Source organism: Sebastes umbrosus, chromosome 7, assembly GCF_015220745.1.
Source record: "Sebastes umbrosus isolate fSebUmb1 chromosome 7, fSebUmb1.pri, whole genome shotgun sequence".
Lineage (NCBI taxonomy): Eukaryota > Metazoa > Chordata > Actinopteri > Perciformes > Sebastidae > Sebastes > Sebastes umbrosus.
This window is the reverse complement of record NC_051275.1, coordinates 9,402,918-9,430,518: the sequence shown is the minus strand read 5'-3', so window position 1 is coordinate 9,430,518 and position 27,601 is coordinate 9,402,918. Positions and strand designations below refer to the sequence as shown.

The 27,601-nt window shown below is 39.6% G+C and overlaps 1 protein-coding gene and 1 long non-coding RNA gene across 2 annotated transcripts in view; one reads left to right on the top strand and one right to left on the bottom strand.

Annotated features, from left to right (window-relative positions):
• Positions 1-22,435, bottom strand: part of pipox (pipecolic acid oxidase) — a 28,965-nt gene extending 6,530 nt beyond the window's left edge. The window contains exons 1-7 of the mRNA XM_037776480.1: positions 22,325-22,435; positions 20,817-20,965; positions 14,395-14,608; positions 12,060-12,242; positions 7,293-7,445; positions 3,860-4,009; positions 1,806-1,881 (exon numbers count right to left, since the gene is read on the bottom strand). Coding sequence (XP_037632408.1) covers positions 1,806-1,881; positions 3,860-4,009; positions 7,293-7,445; positions 12,060-12,242; positions 14,395-14,608; positions 20,817-20,965; positions 22,325-22,435 — 1,036 coding nt within the window. The remainder of the gene's footprint in view (positions 1-1,805; positions 1,882-3,859; positions 4,010-7,292; positions 7,446-12,059; positions 12,243-14,394; positions 14,609-20,816; positions 20,966-22,324) is intronic.
• Positions 22,436-24,487: 2,052 nt separating this feature from the next.
• Positions 24,488-27,161, top strand: LOC119491940. The gene is made up of 3 exons (XR_005207682.1): positions 24,488-24,832; positions 25,118-25,208; positions 26,781-27,161. It is a non-coding gene; the product is annotated as an uncharacterized LOC119491940 (long non-coding RNA).
• The last annotated feature ends 440 nt before the right edge of the window (positions 27,162-27,601 follow it).

The window sequence follows — 27,601 nt, the reverse complement described above, 5'->3', positions numbered from 1 at the left end:
TGCAGCGTCTTCATAATTGTTCTAAATAAATTCTCACAGCTGGAAGGCTGCTGGGCTCAGCTGTTACTAGGCTACAGCTTCCACTAACAGCTAGAGAAGTAAAGGAAGCTTAATTCCAAAGCTGACAAAGATACATTTATGTAATCAGATTACAAAAAAATAAGTAACTATAATCAGCCTAGATTACATCTGAACAAAATGTGCAATCAGATTACAGTTACATAGGCAAGGATTACTTGTTTACATGATAACATTTTGGATTACATCTCTGAAATATACGTTTATTGCCAGCATGTTTTTGTAAGGTCAATTTGATTTGACCAATTCTAAATGCTAAATATATTCTACTGTGTATCAAAGTTAAGTTATTCCTCTCAGGTTGCCAGTTTTGTTAATGGTGATTTAAAGGGACTGTATGTAACTTTTTACAAACTTTTTATTGCCAAATATTTGCAAAAACTCCTGCTAAACTCGCTGCCCGGCGACCTATCCTGACCTTAACTATTCAAGGTCAATGCTTAACCTTAACTATTCAAGGTCAATGCCTAACCTTAATTATTCAAGGTCAATGCCTAACCTTAAATATTCAAGGTCAATGCCCAACCTTAGCTATTCAAGGTCAATGCCTAACCTTAACTATTCAAGGTCAATGCCCAACCTTAACTATTCAAGGTCAATGCCTAACCTTAAATATTCAAGGTCAATGCCTAACCTTAACTATTCAAGGTCAATGCCTAACCTTAACTATTCAAGGTCAATGCCCAACCTTAACTATTCAAGGTCAATGCCCAACCTTAACTATTCAAGGTCAATGCCTAACCTTAACTATTCAAGGTCAATGTCTAACTTTAACTATTCAAGGTCAATGCCTAACCTTAACTATTCAAGGTCAATGCCTAACCTTAACTATTCAAGGTCAATGCCCAACCTTAACTATTCAAGGTCAATGCCTAACCTTAACTATTCAAGGTCAATGTCTAACTTTAACTATTCAAGGTCAATGTCTAACTTTAACTATTCAAGGTCAATGCCTAACCTTAACTATTCAAGGTCAATGCCTAACCTTAACTATTCAAGGTCAATGCCTGACCTTAACTATTCAAGGTCAATGCCTAACCTTCATCACGTTCAGTCTTGCATGCGTCGGTTGGGCCACAGGTGTCACTGTTAACAAGTAATTTCTGATTCTTACAGAGAGAGTCCCTTTAACTAATATTCGTTTTTGTATTTTAATGATGATTTATGGATAATGGAATTTTTATTCCTTTTATTTACATTGAAAATGGAAGATGAACATGTTGAGTAAGTGCTCCTTTTGCCTTACAAAAGCAAAGTCCCCCATTTGGCCTTTGATTAAAAAAAAAACAATAGCAACAAAAACTTCAAATGACATCCCACATTGTTGTCGAACATATGCACAATACACCTGTAGTATGTGCCAATACTGTTTTTGTAAAAGGTCATTTGACTTGACCAAATGCTGACGATGCAAAATACATTTTAGTGGTCATGGTTTGAGAAGTTTAACGAGAAATATTTGTGGAACTCAAATTTTGTCTGTGTCCGATTTTTACAAGGTGCAATATTTTCAATGTTTGATTTTGAAGTAATCCAAAAAGTATTCAGATTAGATTGCATTTTTTTTTTGTAAACCAATTACTTTACTGATTACAAAAATTGCCATGCAATTTGTATTCAGTAACTGACTACATTACAAAGTATTCTGACCCAAGCCAGCAACACACAGGCTAGATGATCCCTTCTTTTATTTGATTGGAGATGTTTTGTGTCATATTGCATTGTACCTGAGAATCCTGCTCCAACCACAATGTTGCTGTAGGCGGGGTGGCAGTCCAGCACAAAATGACGGTCAGGCGTCATCTGCAAAAACAACAAAACATGAACAACCAGCAAAATAAAAATGAGAGGGTCCAGAGTACAGGAGAAACTGAGTCACTCTGACCAAGTGGTACATTTTGCACCTTGCTTGCAAACCTGTTGGTTTGAGAAGTATGAACTGTAATGCTCTTGTCTGATAAACGCGATGCAGCTTGTGCACATTAAGTCAAGAGTGCTGCAGCATTATTTCTCCAGCCTCTTCATTCTACTATAATAAGACATGAACTGAGCGATCGCAGATTGTCCTGAGAACCACTTGACAGGGACACACATACTCCCTCTCCATCAAAGTCATTGTGGAAAATGTGTTTAACAGGATCAAAGAGTCCATCGTAGAGTACATAATGACCTCCGACAAAATGCGACATTTTACCCCAACTGTAGAGACACATGTAATTTAACTCTCTGTCCTCTTAGGAATCACTGGTAATGAAACAAAACACCTGCTGTTATGTGAGAAAAGAGCGTGACAGTCAGGATTTTCAGGGGCATTGGACAAGGTCACAGAAATTATGTTTTTCTACAGCTTCAGTTTGTGATCGTGGTAAAAGCAGCTTGCTGTGTTGCTGGAGGGCAGAGCGGCTGCACAACCTCCCACCCCTGCAACACACACACACACACACACACACACACACAATCTAACACCTCAGAATGGCATTGGAGAGGATTTTCCAGCAGTAAATTAAATACAGAGCAACTTATACACTTCATATTTACAGTTCAACTGCCCAATATGGAAGCTCACAGAGGACTTTATTAAAATTAGGATGTAGAGTTGAAAATGTAATTCCACGATTGTAAAATTTTCACTTTTTTTCTTTTTTTCTAGTCATACCCCGCTCTACAGTGGACAATATTCAGATGCTAAATCAAATTTGAAAATTAAAATGAAATATAAACAATGTAGCGTAATTTTACATTTGTGCAGACATGACCACTGCTGTGTCAATTTTAGCGCCCGTACCACTAGTTTGATGCAACACAGTCGGTGAAATTGCACTGACAGATGTAATGAGTGGTTGAGCCAGCACGAGTATCGATATGCAAACAGTGCTTAAGGGCGTTTCTACATCCACTTATGGCTAACTGTGGGCGTGGAAATAAGGGTTGAACATGTTCCACAATGACTGAAATTTAGAAAAACAGAATAAGGTGTAGGTGTGGCTTTATAAATCTGACGAAAATTAATGCGTATGTATATTTCTGTATTTGTCTCACAGTTTTAGTCGTCAATCTCCGCAGAGATTTAGACATCTGGCCCCTGCTGCTTACGCCTCATTTCCACACAGCACTGTGCATGTGTGCAAGTCGAACGAAAGTTCATCGCTCTGGGCTATGGGAGCCTCCGTGATCTCTGATGTGTATGTGAGACTTTTGGGCTGTAATTTGCCTCGAGTACGTTGTTAAAAAGTGAACTTTTGCGGACAGACGATACAGGAAGTTAGCAAATTAATAAACTGTTGAATGTGATACAGCTCTATCTACTAATGCTGCTACCAATGTTAGCTAAATATGCCGTCAAACTTTTCACTGAGAAAAAAATTATAAATGTGAATCGTCGGTAACTCATCGATGTAGTAACTTCTCTCCCATATCTAATTCTATCCACTATGAGGCGCTATTTTCCAGGCTACTGTAGCTGTCTTATTTGCTGCATCAAGGCTTTTGTCATTTGAAAGTGGGCGTGGTTTCATCTCTCAGCCCCTTGCCCACTTTTTAGCAAAATTATACAGTGGGTGGATTTAGGCCCAAACCTGGGGATGAAGTTGCACTTAAAAAAAAAAAACCAAGGTAGAAGCATTCGAAGTTTCAATATAAGCTCAGGTCCTTCCTTTAAATAAGTGTTGCCAGTGTGTTGAATCTTCTGATATTTCCCAATGACCCACAGATGTAATCAAATTCCTCGACCTTCTGAGGCTTAAATGTCAATAACACTTTGATGTGGACTGTTGATACTGACCGTATACAGGCAGCTCTCCACCACAGCAGGTTCAGGGACCAGGCCAGGAAAACAACGGGCGATGTAGCGCTGGAGGATGTCAATATCAGACCTGTCTGTCTGCTTGTCTCTCTGGTCTGGGTCTGTCTCACCGCCGTCATGGTAGCATATCTGCACACAGAATGACAGCGTCAATATTATGTCTATATGAATCACTAAGTTTGGTAACCCTGCATACTTGAATATGTATAATGAAAAGCAGCAGCAGTATGCCAACACCATCCAACTCTTACTTCGTATTCAGTAAGGTTTATTGGTATTTATTGAATTTTTGAATGCTTATAGCTTATTTACTTATAGCATACATTCAGCATTTATTCATTTAGTATTCAGTAATCCATAGTCTTTGTGTCATTCCTGCCTTGATGTTTACTGCCACCACCATCATTTGAATGACAATTCCACAAATCCATAATCTTTCTTGTATTGAAAAATGTAAAGAGGAGTCGCATTTTAAATAATGACAGAAAGCAAAGAAGACCATCTTCTGGTCTCGATGCCGAGGGTGGAGCAGGAAGTTGGTTTTAAACACATGAAGTGATTTTTTTTTTTTTTAGTTCAGATTCAGAAAAAAAAAATAACTGCTCAACGTACTGACTCGTACACAATCTGTGATCCACATGTAAACAAATGAACTGACAGGTGTTTTAATACAACAACTAAATCTAAGTGATTCATGTTCCTCATGTTGTTTATATCCAGCCCGGTCGAACAAAAATGTGTATGAATGACATGATAATGCGTAAGGGAAGAGCGTGCCATAAGAAGGATTAAGAAGATTAATCGCATGATTGTCCATAGTTAATCAAGATTAATCGCAAATTATCATCACACTTTTTTTTATCTGTTCAAAATGTACCTTAAAGGGAGATTTGTCAAGATTTTAATACTCTTATTAACATAGGAGTGGATACATATGCTTACTTTATGCAAATGTATGTATATATTTATCATTGGAAATCAATTGACAACACAAAACAATGACAAATATTGTCCAGAAACCCTCACAGGTACTGCATTTAGCATAAAAAAAATGCTCAAATCATAACATGGCAAACTGCAGCCCAACAGGCAACAACAGCTGTCAGTGTGTCAGTGTGCTGACTTGACTATGACTTGCTCCAAACTGCATGTTATTATCATAAAGTGGAAATTTCTGTAAAGGGGAGACTCGTGGGTACCCATAGAACCCATTTTCATTCACATATCTTGAGGTCAGAGGTCAAGGGACCCCTTTGAAAATGGCCATGCCAGTTTTTCCTCGTTTGGAGTGTTATTTAGCTAGTATGACATGGTTGGTACTAATGGATTCCTTCATATGATGCCAGTATCTTCACTCTAGCTTTAAAACTGAACCTGCTACAAACTAAAAATCACAAGTTGCGTTAATGTGTTAAAGAAATTATGGCGTTAAAACTAATTTGCGCTAACAGCCCTAGTTTATACACATACATTTACACACAAAGTTTTGTCTGGTCTCTCTCTGGTATAAATATGAGGTAGCCTACTATTGGTGAGCTTTTGGTGCCAACAGATGGGTACAATATTTTTTTACTCCATTTCTCATTCAATGTCAGGATGTCAGTAATGCTGATAAGCTTTCGCGACGCAGCAAATTTCTTGCTCGAGTTGAAATTTTTCAACTGGCACGAATATGCGAATGACGTCCTTTTCATCCTTCGAGACATTCAAGCGTCCGGCGCGAATATTCGACATTGACTTTGTATGTAATCACGCCGCACGAAAAGCAGATGTGCACAAGTACTGAAAAAGTGAGTTTTTCATGATGTCCCCTTTAAGACAGAATCCCACAGCTCTGTTTATGCAGTGCTGAATGGGCTTATTTTAGAGTTTCATGTAAAGCGAAGTAATAAGGCAGGAAATGATACGTTTCTCATGTCTACGTTCCTTATTTAGGCTCCTAATGCCAGCAAATGCCAGTAAATTACAAAAGGGGAGGAGGAGTGGCTGTCATACACACACTCCAAACTTCCAAAGCTGCTTTTGTGTCAGCTCCTGTCAGCCAGGTCTGACACGAACAGTCTCACCCAGAGAACAGAGGCACAGCGAGGAGGCTGAGGAATTAAAAGAGCTGCAGATTTTATTTTTTTCCTGCAGGATTTTCTGATTTAGAAAAAACCTTCTGTCATTATCATGCAGTAAAAACTAAACAAAAACAAACAATACTAAAACAGAGTAATTAAAATATTCTTCTCTGCTTCATCGGGAGATTTTTTCTTTTTTTTTCAAACTATGTTAAATGGCCCAAACATTGGGCATACAGTAGCTCTGGTGACTGTGTCTCAGAGTGAATAATGTGACGTGGCATCACCATCTGTCCACCCCTCTCTTCATTGCATGTGGTCTGCTATTAGGCTCTGAGCTCCTGCTGGCCCGCCATAATGCCCAAAATAGAGATGTGCCATCAGATGACATCAAACCCAGCACAACTCCCACAACTAATCTGATGTTGAGGTAGAACAAATCACATTTTACAGTTGTCTTTGCAGCAGTGTTTCTATTTCAAAGTGGACCCGCAATTGTACCACCGTGGCAATGTGGTTCTCAAAAGCAGCATTCCAGACACATTTTGCACAAATCTGTCTCTGTTTTCACCGAGCAGTTTATAATGAATGGATTTCATGAGTGATATGAGTGAGCAGGGTTACATAAATTAATAATGCGTATTTCTGACAATACATTATCAGTAACTGTGCAAAATCTACGTTAATTAGTATTACTTCTAATTAACAAATAACACATAAACATGAAAATATCACTTATTGAAATATACTGTACAATATACTGTGCCTATAAAAAGTATTCACCCCTTTGGAAGTTTACATTGCTGGCTTTTTTGACACCAATGTGACACGTCCAAAACTGATGCTAGAGGGGAACCTAGAGTGACATAGTTTGAAGCACAAGAACACTGACCAAGCGTCGGTATTTGACGAGTGAGAATCTGTTGGTACAGTTATTAATTGCAGCCCCGATACCTGATTGGTTGGTCCACCAAAGATTAGAGTGCCCCTTCAAACATGCATGATGTATATCTGAAACTAAGAAACTGTTTAAATAAAAAATGAATACTAAAAAGCTGATGGAATTTTATCAAAGCCACATCCTGCAAACTAAATGTTGTGTGCATGCTCATTTATCTTAATTTAATAAAGAGCAGGGTTTGCTTCAGTGCACACACAGCACTGGTTTAGATACTAATGTTGAATAATGAAGTCAAATGATCAACTAGAAAAGCAAATAGATGAAATCACATTTAAAAAACAAAAAAACAATCATTGTTAAATATATTTGATATTATTACCATGAATATTTGAGGGGTCTGTGCAGAATCTAGAGTTACTCTTGTTGAGGGTCCAGTACTGTGACATACCTTCACCAGGCCTGGGTACTCGTTGGATGGGAGGCCATAGATGTGTTCTTTGGTCTCCTCGCACTCAGTCACCAAGAAGCATGGAAAGCGCTGCTTCACGTCGTGTGATCCGGGAACCTTCTCTTTCCAGTAGCACACGTTGATTTTCACCACCTATAGTAGAGAAACCAGGAAAACCATTAGTACCAGCCAAGTCCCCAGAGATCTGGCTGTCACGAAAGACCTAGTGATTGACCATAGTGTATACTGTGCATTAGTTCTGATGTACAAAACTCCTTGATTGAAATTCAGAGGGTTTCTCAAGCACTAGCTGCTGTTTAAACAGCCTAATACTCCAACACATCCTCCAAACAAACAAAATAAATACCTATGCTGTTGCTGTTGTTTATCACTGTCTACCATAACTGTTAAAATATGACCATTACAGTCTTCTGATCCAATACTTCTTACAACAACTTACAACAAGTCAGATGTCAATATGTTTGCTGTAATAATTCCTCTTGTTCACACTGGCCATTAAAGGACCAGTGTGTAGTATCTGGCGGTATTTAACGGTGAGGTGAGGAGATTGCAACCAACTGAAGCCTCTCCCGTGTGCCAAGGGTTTTGGAGAGCTACGGTGGCCGACGCAAAAACACGAATGGTCCTCTCCAGAGCCGTTTGGAGCGTAGAGTGTGTGTATGTGGGAAGTGAGTGGGAAGCAAGAGAGAGAGCGCGGCGGCAACGGGAGCGAGTAACGTTATTAACTCCGGCCCAAGCAGGAAAAGTTAACAGTTTGTCGGTTCTGGGCTACTGTTGAAACATGGCAGACTTCGTGAAGATGACCTGCTTGTTTCTATTTTTTCAGTGATTTTTTTCTGGATTTTCCATCTAACCAAATGCACACATTTTGGATTTTACAATTTAACAATTCCACTAACATGCAATATCACATTATAAACTTCTACCCAGATTGGAATAAAACAATCAGATGTAAAAGCAGCACACATTTCTCTTTTACTATTAAGTGCTATTTTAGTCCTTTTTACTTTTGTCACAGCCATACCAGTTGTGTGCTAAGAATGTAAAGCGTTTCCTGAGGATGGCGTTACATGAAAGGCGATGACACCAATAACGTCAACACTTGATCTCCTATTTGAAAACTGTTGATTTTGGTCTGATTGTGGTCCAAGAGAGAAAGCCTCCTGGAGTGTCCAGCATACAAAGAGTTCATCCTCTGGGCAGCATTGATGTGCTGTGCTCAGTAAATTGAATGCCAATGCTTTTTCAGATTTGTGAATTCAAACAGATGGCACAAGAGGAAAGGTCACAAGGACACCAAAAACCATGAGGGACCATAATTATGCACATCAAATGGAAATGTGATCAGAAGTTTCCCAGATGCCTCGTCAAGGGGAAGAGTGTTAATAAAGTGTTATTTTTGGCCTGATGGTGGCGCTAGAGGAGAGACCAGGGCGTCGTTACGATCTCTAGTAATTGTCCTTTGCGGTATTTGAATGTTCATACAAAATGTCATGGCAATCTTGGTAGTTGTAGAGTGTGTGTTAGGTCCGTGTACCCTCCGTCCAAAGCGGTGTTCAAATTGTTTAACAATAGGATAAACAATATACGAAGCATTACTTTGTTTTTTCATTTTTCATTTGAATTAAAAGAAACAAAAAACAGAAATCATCTTACTTTTCCTGTTTTCAAATCGTCAATTGGAATATAAATGATATATATAGATTTCATAGCAGATTTCATCAAAACGAGCCGTCCTCTGAGCTGGACACATAACATAGGTCTCCATGTGCAGCGGCTGCAAGACGAGTGCTCAGGGACTACAGATAAGTTATTGAATTTTTTCGCAATACAAATTCCCCAAAGTTATACAAAAGCACATTTTTCCAAACTTATCATTGTAGTATAACCAACAGGATACCATTGATGTGGGAAGTGATTTTGGTATCACTACTCTGTATAACAGTGAAGTTATTGAATATTGTTGTAGCATCTCCTTTCGGCGTTGCACTTTGTCCCTGAGCACTGGTCTCACAGCCTCTGCACACAGAGACCAGTGATATGTGTCCAGCTCGGAGGACGGCTTGTTTTGATCCTGAAAATGAGCTTGTAGCTCGTCGTCTACCTTACTACGGTTAGAAAGAGTCATAGTTTGTTTTTTAACAACGTTTCGCTTATGAGTTATTGATCCTGGAAGTTTTAATCTGTAAATATCTTTCCAACTTTACTGAACTCTCTCTCTCTCTCTCTGTCTGTCTAGGCCTATAGCATATAGCCAGTGACATTGTTTTTGTAGAGATGCAGTATGGACAGATAGACTATAGATATAACAATAAAAGCAAAGAACAAGTCGTTCTCTGGTTTTGGTTTAACTTCTGTTCCAATTGATGATTTGAAGATGAAAACAGGAAAAGCAAGTGGATTTATGTTATTTTCAATTCACACGAAAAAAAAAATAATGCTTTGTATATTTGTTCATCCTATTGTCAAACAAGTTGAACAAAGCTTTGGACAGAGGATACACGGACCGTGTTACCTCAGATATGATAAGATATATTTTCATTCATTATATATTTATTGTACAACTGATCAATACTGCACTGGTTCTCTGCAAGAAGCCCTCTGCCCGAATGAATACACACTGGCGCAGAATTAGCAGCTAGCAATAAAACCTCCATAACACCTACCCCCAACCTCCTCATCACTTATTTTCCGTCTAATAGAAGTGCAATTACAAAAGTAGCTCCGCGGTGGTGAAGTGAGAATTGGGATTTAATGAAATGTACACACGGTCGTACAAATGACGTCCATCTGAGGGTGGCAATAATAAGGACACATTGTTCAGGAGCTTTCAATGTAATGAACTAACCGGCCGTGCACTCATTCCCAGGGACCATAAAAATTCAGACAGAAGTGCTCTGGCGAGCCAACGAGCTCAGAGCCTGTGCTTTTCTAGCAGTTCACTCAGGCATGGCATTCCCCAGGCCCCCCAGCCTGCTGCTAGCCTGAATAATGCAATTCCAATATCAACTCCAATTCTCCACTCTAACAGCTGTCTGCTTGTTTTCCCATCACCTTCTCTTTTCAGGCTGTGTGGCATATTGCTGGATGGAAAAGACTGCCTTGCTGACTAAGGCCTCTGAGCTGTTTAAATATGGAGGAGTACTGCTTTTGTTTCTGTGGCACGTTCAGGTGGGCATTTAAAGGGTAGGCAGGGCAACATCCCCAGTGGTGAAAAGAGAGGGAAAGTGGATTAGAGATGGACAAGTTGAAGTTGATAACATACAGAGTCTAATGTGAAATGTGCGGCTGATTCTACTGTGTATCTGGGGCCTGATACATGCTACATAAACCATGAAACACATGGTTTTCCTTAGTGAGCCGAATGTGATATAGTGAAATGGAAATTGAGCAATGGAATTTAGTTATAAAACTATTATTTATTTAGGGTTGTTAGCCAATTTCACTAATTGGTGTATCATTTATTGCAGTTATGCAGGGATCTTTAATTTGATGAAATGATGCCTCTATATGGGAGGCATCATTTAATTTCCCATGTTTCATCCTTTTGTGTGGAGCACTTTGTAAAGTCTCCTATAAACTAAATCACATTTAATCATCATTATTGAGATATTACTGTCAATGATGGTTTAAAGGAATACTTCACCCTCGAAATGACCAGTTGTATATCAATTATTCACCCTGTGTTACATTGAATTCTTGAAGAAAACTGTTTTTCTCGGTGAACAGAGAATCCCAAAAACGGAGGAAAGTCTTGATGAATTGAAGTAAATGGGGGCAGCAAACAGCAAGACTATATCAAAACAACGGTTTACAAACTCTCACACAACTCGTGCAGTATAATCCAAGTCTCATTTATCCAGTGGTGTACTCGCTACTTCCCAAACACATGCATCTTTGCTAAAACGTTACTATTTAAAAAACACTTCCTCATAAATAGTCTCATACTCGTCCGTGCCTGCCTGTTTTAGTGAAGATGTGTTTGGGATTCTCCGTTCACTGTGGAGTCATGCGAGAAATACAGTTTTCTTCAAGAATTCAAGGTAACACGGGGTGAGTAATTGATATACAAATGATGATTTTGAGGGTGAAGTATTCATTTGAAGGTACATGTGATAAATATTGGAATGAGTGCTATAAAAAGCCACAAGCTTTCATGATGGTTATGCGTAATAACCATTAATAATAATATACTTTAACAAGTTGTAGAACCGTCACCTCTTCTTTGCCTTTCTTTCCCCTGACAGGTACAAAGACAGGTGGAGTGGACAGTTGGATTTAGGGTGTGACTACATCTATTCATGGCTAACTGTGTTGAGTGGAAGTCCGGCTTGTGCACATGCGCCCTGTTGCTTTACAAATCTGACGAAAAGAGTACATATACATATTTCTGTCCTTGTAGGAACAGAGTTTTATGCATCTCGACCACCCTGTTTGTCCACTAACTTAGGGATGGAGCACGGAAATGTAACAAAACAAACCATAGTTTTGGTACACTTGAAACATTTTGCATCATTACCATGCTAGCTACGATAAGTATGGTATTTAGCTTTTGATTATGGAGAAAAAAATGTTTCCAATTGCTAATTAAAGTGCTGGCAATGAAACCTAGCTTTGGTTATCATTTACATGTATGTTAACCCCTTGAATCCTAATATTCTACTGGAATTCACAACTGAATACAATAATGATATATACACAACTATGTGAACATTATTGCATGTGGGACACCAAGCGTTTGAATACCTCTAGTGGCAACTGAAAGCCAGTGTGGGCCAGCAGTCTGTTAGCCCAGGGTCCAGCCGTGATCACCACACTCTTGGCTCGATAAACACCAGCAGAGGTAGACACCGTCACCACAGGGCCAGGCTGGATGTCTGTTACCTTCTCTTGGTCTCTTATGACCCCACCCAACTTCTGAAACTGCCCCTGGGAACAGAGAACGAGAGAACATGTGTTAATGAACACTATACTATGACATATAATGCTATACTACACTATTTTACTATACTACACTATACTATTATACTATACTATTGTACTATACAATATAATACTATACTAATATACAATAATATTGTACTATATAATACTATACTATACTAATATACTATACTATTGGACTATACTTTGATATACTATACAATACAATACTATACTATTGTAATATACTATTGTACTATACTGTGCTATACTATTATACTATACTACTGTAATATATACGATGCTATACTATACTATTGTACTATATTATACAATGCTATACTATACTGTTGTACTATACTTTACTATACTATACTATTATACTATTTTATTGTACTGTACTATACCATACTATACTATTGTACTATACTATACTATCGTACTATGCTATACTATATTATTATACTATACTATACTATATTGGTATCCTGTTGTACTACTTACTCAGATCAGCACAGTTCTGACCTGGTCACATGTAGTAGCCTAGTAGTTGATTGTGAAATCAATGAACTAGTAGTTCAAAGTGAAATCAATGAATGCACTGATTTACAGTTCCCTCTTAAGTTTACCCATAGCTGAACTACAGACCTGAGCTGGCCCTACACACAGTCATGAGGGAAATTCAGCAGTTTGTTTTGAAAGAGAGAGAAAAAGAAGACATTAAGAAACACGTCACTCTGAGATAATGAAATAAGACGGATCAATTGCAACATATATTAAGATGTAACACTAAAGGCAAAGAGGCTATTAAACAGTCAAAGCATGAGAATGCACAAAGCAATAATCTACCGATCTATCTGTCACTACAAGCTTTAATTTATAATTGACTGCTGCTTCACAAAAAAGCGGCTGAACAATCTGTCCAGTGAATTGAAAATGGCACCTCACTGAAATAACAAAGCAGTGTTTTGTGCTTGACCTGGCAGCCATGGATGAGTCTGTTCTCCTCCAGTGCCTTTGCTCAGTGCTGACAGAGTCCAGTAATGTGAATTTATTGCTGAAAGATATTCCTGGTGTGAGCTATTATTAGATTAAAACAATGGGCATGAAATATGTTCAATTATCCACATCTTGGTATTTTTCAGCCCAATTCTCTAGTTCTTTTGTAAATTTGATACGGTACAGATTCCTTAAATCAAGACACGACTTTCTGCCATGAACCCTGGAACAGACATTAAGGTCAATTTATATTGTTGAAATATTGTTTTGAATAGCATACTGGCTTATTTGCTATTGATGCATTAAATAATGCTGGTAATTTACCACAAAATGCATCTGAAAAGGGTCATGCCTTTTAGGGTGGGAATGATGTCGACACTGTGTGCACTTTCATATTTACCAAGGAGAGAAAGACCTTACAAATATTGGAAATCTTTTAAAAACTTAATTTATGTCGAGGTGAATGAACTGTATAGACATCCATGATTAGTCTTGATTAGACGTCAGTCACTGTAATCCATGAAGTCATGAAGGAAATTTCAAGGAAAACTACACCTTATAACAACTACGAATACATTTTTGTAGCACTCTCCATCAGTTCTGTGAGTTATGACATTGTACTCACCAAATAGTGGCTGAGGTTTCAAAACACTGTGTCCGATATTATTCAAAAAAGGTCAAGAAACACGAGCAGTCAGACAATCAAGCCAACAGTTTATCCAGATCATCTAAATCACTTAATTTGGAGGTAAAACTTGTAGTGAGCACACCCTATATGTCAGTTATAATCCCTCATTGCACTGGAAAACTATGAGTGCACAACTATGGTAAGTGTGATAAGTGGAAGCAGGAAGTGGGTCTGTAAACTGTAGTGGATGTTTACAATAAATAGTTTGGGTAATAGTTATACCAGTCACCTTCTTTTTCCAATTAAGTTTGTCTAACTTGGGATACAGAGAATATCTATGGATAGAAACATGCAAGCCGCCAACATTTTCCGGCAAAAGTTGAAACCTTTGAAACTAATAAGGACGCACCTTTTTCTCAATTTGCACTGGGCAGTACAGATCATGTCCTAAGTGGACCACCTGATTGGCCTCGACTCATGACATCAGTCTCTGAAGCTAACTAATGCTCTATCAGCAGTATCTTTACCTACCTGTGCAGCCTTGAGTGCACGGTCAGCAAACAGAACTCCAGCAGGTATGTCCACCACCGCTCCATCTCCCTCAGCCAGGTGGACATGGGGGATGTGCTGGCTGAAGTTGTCACGGTTCAGGATCATCATAGGAACCTTGTTCCTCTGCAGGGTGTTCTTATACTGCTGGTAAACCTCATTGTTCTCTGGTCCCATCACCAGCAATCCTGTTTGTCTGAGAGGGGAGATCAGTGAAGTTAAGAAGGTTGGTAAAAACCGGTGAAGACACACGTGGAAGCTTTTGCAAATCACCAACTGTGTTACATTGTTAGAACTAATGTTAAAAGGACAATTTAAATCCAGGGGACGTCTTAGTATTATTACAACAGTTAAACAGGGCAAGGACACTACAAGAGGTTAACTTCACTCCGGCTGGATACAAAAGTGTGAGCACGGCCAAAATATTAAATTATTTTAAGGCTTAAAGTTAGGTATAATTGAGGGCGTGGCCACTTTGAGTGACAAGTGGGTGCCGTATATATACAGTATATACTGTGTATATACATATATACATAAAGAAAATTGAAACTTGGAAGGTATGATGAGTTGTAACCAAGCATATTTACTTTAGAATTCAAACTTACTTCTCCTGCTGATGTTACGGCACCAGTCAGATCAATCCGTGACACACTTGTTCAGGCAAGTTTCCACATAACAGCAAAACTATTCTGACACATTTGAACTTCCCAACCCGGAAACTTGTAACCTGACGCCAGCAAACTGTAGTCATCCATATCAGCCCAGCTGGTCTGTGATGCATCATATCAAAGGACACAAAAAAAAAGGGATGAGAGAGAAAATGATCTAAGTACATCTATCTTAGGTCAGAGCACCCACTCACTGCTGCTTAAGATGAACTTGGATTTCACGCTGTAGTTTCGCTTCTTTAGCGGTGCTGCTGCAGTGCAAACTGACCAAGAATTTTGGTTTTGTCCATAAATTATTATCTAACCTTTAACGCTGACCAGAAGTGACAAGTCAGTGGCAAATGCATGTTACAGAAACGTCCATCTGTCCAACTCCTGAGGTGCTGAGAGGACAGCCACCAACCAAACTGTCTTCCCAAAGGCTATCAGCCTGTTTCAACAAAAATCCTTTTGGTGTGCTATATAAGAAATATGAATCAGAAAAACAGGGTTGATATATTTTATTCATAAAGTTCACATCATACAGTATAGTAACTAGCAGATTTGTGTTATCTGAATGGGGATTACACTTTACAAGGTGTTCAAGAGAAAAGAACAGATGCTTTACGTCCGTAAAGGAGTCCCATATTGACCGGTGATGTCGTGCATATTTTAATAAATAAAAGTATATCTGTTCTGAAAATAAGGGACATGACTTCAGACAATTTAGAAGACATTATTGCTGTGGATTGGACATAACCTTGTGTACAGGCATTTGTGTCTGACACCGCAAGTAAAAAATGCTCAGTCATTACTAAATTTCACTTAGAATTCAAAAACAGTCTTGTTTTGTCGCAGGGTGGTGTCTCTGTGATTGGCTACCCCCATTGCTGCAATGCAACAAAGAATAAAAAAATAAATGGGACTTGTTTTTATTTGTTTTGCATGCTCGACATGTGTTTGGTTAATGACAATTGATGCTTTTATTTGCAGTTTACGACCACAAATGTGTGAATATATAGGCTGAAGGCTGCTGTGAAGAGTCTGCTGTGAGTGTTATTATGTAAGCTGGGTAATACAAACTGACTCCATCCAACCTCAAGATTCAAGGTTGATGTTACAACTCAGGGTTACACATTGAAATGTAAGTTGTAGCCCCTTCAGGCTACACACACATAGAACAAATACAAATATTCAGAATAGAGAATATTTAGAAAAGATTTAAAATAAAATAAAACAATACCATATATACATTTACCTATACACAAATACGCACAAAGTATGTGCAATGTCAGTGTAATATGAGTATTTTAATTTATAGTGTAAGACTTTGGTTTATAGTGGGAATGAGGGTAGTATAAAAGGTAGTGGTATGGTAATGTGCACGAAAATGTTTATGGTGGATTGCTGAGGATGAGTTGGAGTTGAGGAGTCTTACAGCCTGAGGAAAAAACCTGCTCTATAGTCTGGTGGTACGGCAGCGAGTACTTCTGTATCTCTTGCCAGACGACAGCAGATTGAACAGCCAGTTGGTGGGGTGGGTATTGTCTTTTAGTATGCTTTGGGCTCTGCGCAGGCACCTCACCTCACCGATATCAGTGATGCTCGGTAGATGGGTACCAATGATGTTCTGGGCGGTTTCAGTCACCCGCTACAGAGCCCTCCTGTCCTGGGCCGTGCACATCCCTTGCCAGTTTGTAATGTTTCCAGTTGGGATTATTTCTATTTGTCTATTTCTATTTCTTGGCACGGGAATTTTGCCTTCTTAAGCCTCCTAAAGAAATACAGCTATTTCTGAGCTTCCTTTACCAGGATGGAGATGTGAGATAACCATGACAGGTTATCAGTTCACCCGCTCCACCTCAGCTCCACCGATGTAGACAGGAGTGTGTATCTTCACCTCATTTGTCCTAAAATCAATGATTAGCTCCTTGGTTTTGCTGACGTTGAGCAGTAAGTTATTCTCCGAGCACAAGGCCACTCTGCAAGATTGTTGATTTCCTTCTGACATGAGGTCTCATCGTTGAGAGAGACATGGAGAGACAGAGTTCTCTCCATGTCGGGGGTTGCAGCCATGGGTGCACGGTGTGAACAGAAGGGAGCTGAGCACGCATCCCTGGAGAGCTCCAGAGTTAGGCAGTAGTGTGGCAGCCAATCTTGACTGTCTGATGTCCAATATCCAATCCAGTTGCAGAGTGTGGTACTCAAGCCCAGAGGGCTGAGCTCGCCGATCAGTTTGTGATTGTATTGAATGCTAAGCTGAAATCAACAAACATCATTCTGATGTAGGTGTTTGCTATTTTCAAGATATGTGACGGCTGAGTGGAGGACAGTGGAGATGGCATCCTCTGTGGATACGCCGGCTCTGTATGCAAACTGGTGAGGATCCAGGATGGCTGGCATGTTGTTTTTGATGTGCTGGAGAACCAGTTACTTTAAAATTCATCAGAATGGGGGTGAGTGCCACAGGGCGGTAGTCATTTAGACTAGACACTGCAGACTATTTGGGTACAGGGACAGTCTGAAGCAGATGTGAACACTCTCCTGTAAGAGTGATATGTTAAAAATGTCAGTAATGACATCAAGCTGGTTGGCACATGTTCTTAGTACACAACCAGGGATGGTTATCAGGCCCAGTAGCTTCACTCTTCACTCATCTTCACTCTCAGAAGGGATCTTCTCAAGTCTTCTGGGATCTCCACTATCTCCACAGCACTATGTCAGTGCTAAAGAAAGATCTGGCTCCACATGTTATCATTCTGGTATAGGGGGAAAAAATACTCTGGCTTGTTTTTATTTCTTTAAACCAATCACAATTGTCTTGGGGGCGGCGCTAAGCACAAGATGCAGTGACGTCGCCCTTCCTAAATAGAGAACGCAGATAGCCAAAGGGGAGGAGAATGCTGTGTGAGATGCACAGCCAATGGCAGGCTTTTACCCACAGTCTACATCTGGTGACTTGACAGCTGACTCTTTGTTGAGGAGATCAAAGCGAGCATAGAAGGTGTTAAGCTCATCTGGAAACGTGGCCTCACACATGATACACTCCTGATTTTTGCCTGTGACATTCTGGATCTCTTGCCGTGTATCTTTGATGTTGGTGTCTCTCTCCAGTCTCTCCTGTCTCCGCTTTGCCTTTTTGATACCAGCTTTCAGTCTCACTCCGGCGATGCTCTATGGTTCCTTGTCACCTGACCGAAAGGCAGCTTTTTTGCACCTCTCCATTAATCCAGGCTTTCTGGTCGGGGGATCCTTTTTTTTGTCTTTCTGATCACCACATCATCAACACATTTGCTGATGTATGACGTCACTGATGATGTATATTCCTCTAGATTGATGTGGTTCTGGAACGTGTTCCCAGTCCGAACTTTGCCTTTCCCAGGATCCAAAACCTCTACCTCTCTGTAAGACTCCCCTCAGTCAAGGCTAATGACTATAAACAGCCTTTCACTACCCAGACATAGCCAGACATAAGAAAAAAAGACAGCACACTTCAACCCTTTTAAAGACGCCCGTAAAGATATTGATGTAATGATGTAAGTGCTTTGGCAAGAGTTTCTATATGACTTTCTAGTGGTGGGGAATAATGATAGCGATATCGGCCTGTCTATAAAACAGGTCTTTAGTATATGGAAGGATATTTTTTGGAGGGGCAATAAACACGTGCAGTCAGATGATCAGACTGGAACCAAACCAGCAGTTTATCCAGATTATCTGGAGGTTAAAAAAAGGTGGTGAATGCACCTGAAATGTCTTTAATATTTATATTGCACAGGAATGTCTGTGCACTACACAGTACAGTAGGGGCGATTTTATGTACAATTGCTTGGTTTCTTCCAATAAATCATGATATATAGCCTATGTTGGTACAAAATATTAAAATATTAATAATACTGTTAATATAAATTTGAAAATAACTCATGCTTTCAATCAATCTCCTTAGTGTGTGTGAATAAATCACCATGTAGACTAAGTTGCACTTTCCAAATTTGCAGGACCATTGGAGCAGCGCCTTGGCGATAGCCTCAGAAAAGCTAAATAACAACATTAAGCTACTGTTTCAAACTCAAAGAATATATTTTAGTCAGAGCACTCACATAAGAACGTAGTGCTATCAGAGACAAACATGCACGTGTCATGTCCTCTTTAAAGACACTACCGAAATGGTGCTGAGGATTAGGGATGCACCGTTCCGACTTTTTCAATCCCAATAGCGATACCTGGGCTTTGGTACCAGGGTTTAATTAATAAGCTGCATGCCTCACTGTGTGGAAGTGACTGGGATCATTCCTTTATGTGTAGGGCAACATCAGGCTTGACTTAAACATTGCTTTACTAACTTTGTGAAACAAAATGTAACAAATAAATACATACAAATAAATTGACTAAATTATTTATTATTTAAATAATAAATCTTACACCAGTAACTTGGTTTTTCATTTTTTTTTTTTAATTATGTATTATTATTATTATTATGTATATATATTGTGCTTCTATATTTACCTAATACCAAGTATTTTCTTTATTATTATACTGTATATTATTTTAATTTTATTTTTTGCTACTTAACTTACTGTTTTCTTAATGGAGCTTCCCAGCAAAAGGTATTTCACACGATTGCACTTGTATAACCGGTGTGACAGTAAACATCTTGACTCTTGAACTCTGACTCATATGACCAGTAGACAGTAATACAGCAGATCACGGCAGCTCCAGTGTGAAGTTATTGAGTACCAGAGTGAGAGGTTGTGAAACACAGGGTCTGATTCAGTAATCTGCCTGATATATGGCTCACTCGCCTTTTGCCAGTAGTGTTTTCTAAAGGCTGCTCCGACATCTGTCAGCAGCCATAAGGCACAGACAACCCCAGCTAAAGGCTTCAGCCATTCATCAGAACATTTTATGACTATGTCTCCCTGTGTGCTTGTGTGTTTACGAGTGTGTGACGGAGGAAGGAAAAGCCACGCGAGTGTAGGATCGTAAATATGATACCTCATCTAGTCCAACTTGTCAAACTTTGTGATTGGTGACACTGGTTCAGCTGCTTGGATGTGCACACATGTTGCCATGCATGTGGAGAAAATAAAAAAAGATTTCTAGCTTTAGCTCCGGCCCTTTTTCGACGGCTCCATCGCTCCCCGAGGCGGCGGCAGAAGTGGGAGGCATTGCTCACACCAGCCTCGCCTGGACATTTCTCATCGCGATGCCGACATTTTTCGCCAGCCCAAGGGCACAGGTGGCCTTCAGATGTGGACCCATCAGTCATGAGCTGCGACGGGTGCACAGGGGACGGGGAGGCGCACTGTGTTTCTAGGGAACATAATGTGGGCGTGGCTCGGTACCGTGAACTATTACACTGACGCGTGAATAATAAATCAATGTGTTATTCAGCTCTCTGGAACTGAGAACAAACAGAGGTAATATGACCAGGAAAGTTAAAGTGCTGCGGGAGGGTTGCTCACAGTTTGATGCCATTGTCATATTTATAAACACACAAATTCCTCCTCGCTCTGCGTATGAAAATCAGAGGTTTAGTGAGATGAAAAAAAAGCTCCCTGTTCCACGGAGCTGTCAAGGGGTGATTCAGTGACGCCGGAGGTAATGAGAAAGTCATGCATTTATGGCTCCCGTAGATTGAGTTGCTGCTCTTGTGCGTACATAGCACCTTGAATGTGACAAATCCCCGTGTTCTGGCAAAGCTTTTGTTATGTTCCGTTTAATGGGTTTTCTCTCTGTGTGTTTCTGCTGACTGCTTACCTGTACAGTTTGACACCCGCTTCCCTCTCCAGCTGGGCCCACAGCTCGTAGCTCTCGTGCATCATGTTGGTGTAGAAGTCCTGATCGTAGGCCTTGCGGATTATACGGGTCTGACCATGGGAGCTCCCTCGGGTGTGGGGCAGGACGAACTGGAAAAGGTGAACATAATATCACTTGGTTTAAATTAAATCACTTTGGTTTGAGAATAACGTGCATGAAATAGCCAAAAGTTGGACCTCCTATGATTTTAGCCATATGTGATAGTTCAACCTATCCTCATACAACGTTTCGTATATCTTGCAAAAGGTTATTTGTCATTTTCCATGTGTTTTCCTACCAATTTCCAGCAACACGAGCGATCAGTCCGCCTGCGCAAGCCCCTACAGTGCAGAACCTTTTGTCCCTGTTGCACACTTCATAAAGTACATATCAAAAAAGTTACCGACAATGACTTTGTTTGCTGAGCTGTTGCCGGACCTGTCTTGCCACTTTCCACATTTTCTTAAAACATGTTTTTCCAGCTTGAGTATTCTTTTATATCCATTTAAAGAGTGTCACACGAAGTGAATTAAAGGGTTATTTGTTTTTGTTTTTTTTAGGTTTTTATATCATACTCATCTCAGTGGTGTTCCGCATGTATTCAAATCTGAACTTATGTTTTAGCATCAAAATGCTACTTTCCCAAGCCCTTCTAAAACATTTTCCCACGTGACTTGCGTCGGTTTCTGCATGATGAAGGTGCTACATATACAGCAGGGCTTCATATTACGATTTATTGCATTCTTTGTTAACCCTTTTAACACTAGGCCCTGGGGAAATCATACAGACTTTTACTTTAGAAAATATCTAAATTAATACAGTAACAAATGTTTGATTTTCAGTATGTAGTCAGAGATGCCCTGAAGTCAAACATATCAGTTAGTGTCAGGCACTATTTATTTAATTTCTTTCCAGCAACCCAAAAATCAAAGAATAAAGACATTTCCCTCACAAATTAGTGGTCTATTCTTTTTAATTTATAAGGGACATGTAATGATTTATCCTTCTGGTGAATATAATCCAATCAATCTTATTTCCATATATGAATCATCACGCATTGTAAAGATATGTTCAATCTAGGTGTTTTTTTTGTTTTTTTAGAAATTCATTAAATTAAGATAATAAAAGAGCATGTTAGGTGAAGGAGTAGATAGCTGCCAGGCAACGTGTGAATGTCAAATAAAGCCAGCTGCTCAGTGGAAAGCAGCAGCCAGATATGACTTTGACAAGTCACAAATGAGGTCAAGTAAAATCAGTAAAGTAAGATCACTTCTGAGTGGTTATACAACTACTACAACTATTGTACTACCCCTGAGAGCGATGATGATGATTTAATTCATGCATACACAGTTGTTCATGGGAAATAAACCTACTATCTCATAGCCCTACACACTATGTGTGAATACTTCACTTTCTCCTGCAGCCTCTAAGCTGTGACTGCTAAAAATAAAGTTTTGTGCATGACACACCTGCTCCAGCAGAAGAGTCTTCTTGTTCTTTTTAGCCAGCTGATAGGCCGTGAAGGAGCCCTGGACTCCGGCCCCGATCACTATGCAGTCATACTCCCCTTTGGTCGACATTCTGCCTATACTTAGGACTAACTACACACTGCATGCAGATAGAGTTCTTTTAAATATGCAAAAACAGATCCGCCCATTTCAAGTGGAGGGGGCAGTACAATGTGTGTGTGCTATTTATGCCCCTTAGCATTTCTTGCCAGGGGCTCATGGTGTGCCTCCACAGAACAAGCTTCATCAATGAAATGCCTTTGTTTAAGGTTAGATTATACACGGTTGGGGACATTGCTGGTGTCTGGGTCTGTGCCAGTTTGAGAGGAAATGAGATTTGTAAGGAACATGACAGGACACGAATGCCTGACAGTCCTACCATAGGGCATAGAGCACAGTTTAAATTGCCACAAGCCAACTTCATAGTAAGCTTTAAAACAACAACAACTGTGTATGGACTTGATTTGTGCTGTGCTTGGGGCTGTTCTTCTACTTCAGTTAAAGCCACAGGAGGTAGAAATGAAGCACATATGATTTAAAAAAAAAAAAGGTCGCTATATCCTGACAGTAGTGCATGAGACAGGTAATCTGAAAAGAATCATGTGCCTCTGTGTCCTCCGGTGTCCTCTCCTCCGGTGTCCTCCGGTGCTCCTAATGGCATTGTAAGATTTCACAGACCGAAGGAAAACAACCAGTCAGAGCTGATCTGGAGTCCAGCTGCCGACGATGAGAGCCACGAGTCAATTACTCACGAACTCCGGTCAAACGGTCAAACTAGGCAGCGCTGATCAAATATGAATCAATATTCTGTTACTGTAATGCCTATTTCTAGTTTTCTCTCAGAACACTAATATTTAATTATAATTACAATATGCTGAAAGGTTATTATGGACTTTTTGCCCAATGATGCCAAAAACGTGTTTTGTCTACTGAAGCTTTAAACCAGGAGTGGTGGAAAGTGTGAATTTTTGAGTGAAAGTAATTTGTCGATGGGAAAATACTAAATTCAGTTTCCTGAGGTAATTAATTAGTTTATTGGAAGCCAAGGGAATTTTAGGGAAATAAACTTTATTTTATTTAATTTTATTATAATATAGCCTATGGCAATGGACATTTATAGGCTAGGCTATATTTAACTGTCCAAACCTGGAAAACCAAAACAAGATATTGCAGCATGAAAAATGACAAGTGACTTCTTTAAAAGCTGCACTAATAAACTTTTTTAGTCAAGCTTACAAGATACATGCAGTCATATTGTATGCAGGCCTGTTGTTCTGGTGCTGACACAGTGGGTCATCAGCGGTGTGGTTCCTCCAGTTATATCAGGCCATATCCAGCACTGTTGTAAATCTGTTTTCTAACCAGATCAAAGTGCACCTGTTACACTTACATAACCGTGAATAGGCTACTCAATCCAGAGGTCACTCTTCTGCAGCTTCAGTAACAGACTTGCACAGAAATAGTATGATGATATTTTCACAATCTAATATTTTGAAACAGTAAAAATGTATATTAAAACTTGTCAAAGTGCTCCCTGCCAACTGGGGCTTGTAAAGCTCTACTGTAACAGATAATAAACATGTAGATAATAAACGTTCAGACTCTAAACTAGGACAACTTCCAGCACACACTAGAAATTGCAACAACAGTATACAATATAGTTTAATGAGCTAATTGACTCTAGCAGAGACCTTATATGCAGTAATAGGCTAATTGATGTTTTGTTATGTGCTTTTTTGTGAGTTGCATTGTGGGAAGTGTAGGATCCAGTGTTTCGGAGCTTCACCCATACTAGGGAATAAAGCTGCCTTTACATGATAATGCTGATAATTTGCTCTTCGCTCACTGTGAGACAGCGCGTAGAGCATTGCTGAGGCAAAGCACAGCACGGGTATAATATGTCATCAAAAAGTGCGCAAGGAACTTATTCACTGTTTCTAGGCAACAACAACAGTTTCAGCTGTTATCTCACTGGTTGCACTTTGAAAGGTCGAGGTCCACCGAGGTCAAAGTTGAACTCTGAACACAACATTCAGTGGCAGTTACGAGGGTAGCACTTCTGCCTAGTTTGGCAGCAGCGCTCTCCCCATAGGTAATCAATGGCACAGCTAGCGCAGAGTGATTTTAACGCTGATCATGTGTGGGCAGCTTTTAGGGTCATGATATCTCTGCCTCTGATTGGGAACTTTTTTTTAATCTGTCTCTTGTGAGTCTCAACTTTATGTAAGAGTAATACTAAATATCTGGTTAATTTTTTTTTTCCTCTTACAGACCATAAACCATTAACCTGAGAATCCTTTCTGACCTGATTCTCATATCCATATCTGGTCACTCAGGACACTCTGGAATTTCAATTTCTCATGTCAGCAGTTACCGTATGGTCCTACGGTCCTTACATAAGAGGCCTCTCCATCTCAAAGTCATGGGCTGAATTTCAGTCCCGGTATGTGACTGGTTCTCTGTGAGAATGTAAGTAGTAGTCACCATATTTGTTACACCAGTTTGATTAAGACCAGTGAAGGAGGGTGCTGGTTTAGCTCCATATGAACGCACTTCACTTGATCATTTTCATATGGACATATACAGGTTTATGGTGATGTTATTGTCTTTATGCATACAGTAAAACAACCTTTTCTTTTATTTAATTTTAAACAAGACTGATTCATCCCAGGCACAGGAGTTTTCTCTGATTGGGGTTGAGAGATTCAAGCATTCATTCATTGATTTTTTTTTCTCCTCTCATTCTATGGACAGCTGGAGCCTCAGTCTGAACAGTTCTCATTTGCAATCGATCAGAGCTGAGATAGCTCATCCCCATCGACCTCTGCAACACGACAATACAGAAGTAAGGGAGAGTCTCCTCTAAAACCACAACCTGACTGTTACTCATACATATATGCTGTACAATCGCTCTGCACTTTGAATTTGAGATGAAACATTTTTTCTTCATTTGTCTATAACAATAATAAGCCTTGATATAATGTCCATTATTTGCATTGGTTACACATCAATCATTCAGTTATTTCAAAGTGGGTTTTTAAATTAATGGACTTCAACATAAAGATTGCCTTGGGACATAAGATCAGGAAATATGAACCAATGCTGATTTGATGAACATATGATGGGAATACTCAGTGCTACCTTGCTTGGAAAGAACCTAATCTGAAAGGATGCCAACAAAATGGACAGTTTTTGTCTTTTTTGAATTTGAAGGTATCTCATATAAGTAACATCAGTCATCAGCAGCTTCAGCCAGAAGCAGCCACAAAAGGCTGGAATGTTCATTACCTCCCAAAAGTATATCCACAAAATGGGAAATCATGGTAGAATCATCACTGATGGACATCAGAATCTAAGAAGTAATTAACCTGTAATCTTTGGAGCTATATTTTTAGTTTTAGTTTCAATTCAAATGCTTAACCCAGCCTGGTCCCCTAAAAATGATGTTCCCATACAACCAAACTGCATTGTCAATTACGTTTCGAGGGAGATGTATTTTCTCCCAGATTACATTTGTTTTGACGTAACACACATACATTTCTAATGAGTCTGCCAAAATCCGTGTAGGGAGAATGTCAGGGTGGACCAAACAAACGCAGGACTTTCATCCAGGAGACTACTGTTTGAGTCCAGTGTGAAACCAAAAGTCAACGTTAAGTTATTTTACCACAGTTTTTGCTCCATAATTTCCGGACTTTACTAACAAAATTTTTTTTACATTTAAATGTACTTATTTCAACCCAAAACACAATCTTATCCTAAACCTTACCAATTACTTTTGAGTCCTAAACCTAACCAAGTTTATTTTGAAAACACACTGTGGATGTAACGAGCGGAAACTTGACATGCCGTACTGGAGTCCAAACTAATGCTAGAAGGGAACCTTGAACATCATAGTTTGAAGCGTAGGTCAACTGACTGTAAGCAACAGTATTTGATGAGTTGGGAGTGAGAATGTGTTGGTTCATCAGAGACCCCTTTCACATGGTCACATTGTTTTAACACCGTCATTTGACACATTGTTATTATATCTATTTTAGCTGCTTTAAATATTGCATTTAAATACTGTAGTGTATGACTACAACATATTTTCCATTGTTGTAAGAGAGTCCAAGGTATCAAATAAAGGGTCCGAGACCTTCGAGATCCCCTATATCTCGCACAGCGGAAACCATTATGCGTATTGAATGTGTAGCAAATTGAAGTATATAAGAGATCCTAATGCCCTTAATGAGGCAATAAGTGCAAGATAAATACAAGACGCTAACAACATGTACAGCACAGTGTTAGTCAACTGCCTGACTGCACATTATCGCTGCCTTTGACGGGGTCGTAACCACACCTGGAGTAGGTTATGTTAGATGAATTGTGGGTAAACAGTGGACTTGGTGGGAGATGGCCTCTGTTCCTTCCGAAGGGGTCTGAAGACAGCAGGCCGAGCAGATGGATGGTGAGGCAGGACAGACCTGCAGAGGGTCAGCTGGTCAAACACCCCGCTGTTCCATCGTGTCACACACACATGAAGTGTGAACCCCCCCACAGCCACCACCCCGCTACATCACGCCACAGAACATTAACCTCACACACCATATTCAACCCCTCTGTGTACAGTTCTACTTTAAAGGACCGTATCAGTAATGTTTTGGCACATTTAGTTCAAATTGCATATATCCTTCTGTACTGTTAAACAGTTTCCGAAGGATGCAATGTTGTTTTACATTTGTTAATGTTTTAATACCTTGCGATAGCAACTGGTTTCCATTTATTCCACTACAGTGTGAAACTCAAAAATATTCTTATGGCAAAAAAAAAAAATATCAGTTTAACTTTGGTCCTTTCATTTTGATTTGTGATTTTTTGAACAGCCAACAACGTGGAATGGAACCTTGAACCCTGTTGTAAAATCACTGTAAATTTATGACCTCAAGTGGCTTATTGCTTTTATAAAACCATTACTGCATTATGCCTGGCGAGGTTTCATAAAATAAACATACAGCAACAGAAAATGCAATCATATCACAAATAATCATTCTTTCGCCAAACGATATAGTTTGTCAGGGACATTTAGCAGAATGGTTGCCAAGCAACACACAGACGAAGGTGAAAGCATGCTTGAAGATTTTGGTGAATATTAACATTTATCTGGATATCGCCATTGTTGCTCCCGTTAGCGGTTGCCACAGCGGATCATTGACCCGCACATTGATTTGGCATACGGTTAACGCCGGATGCCCTTCC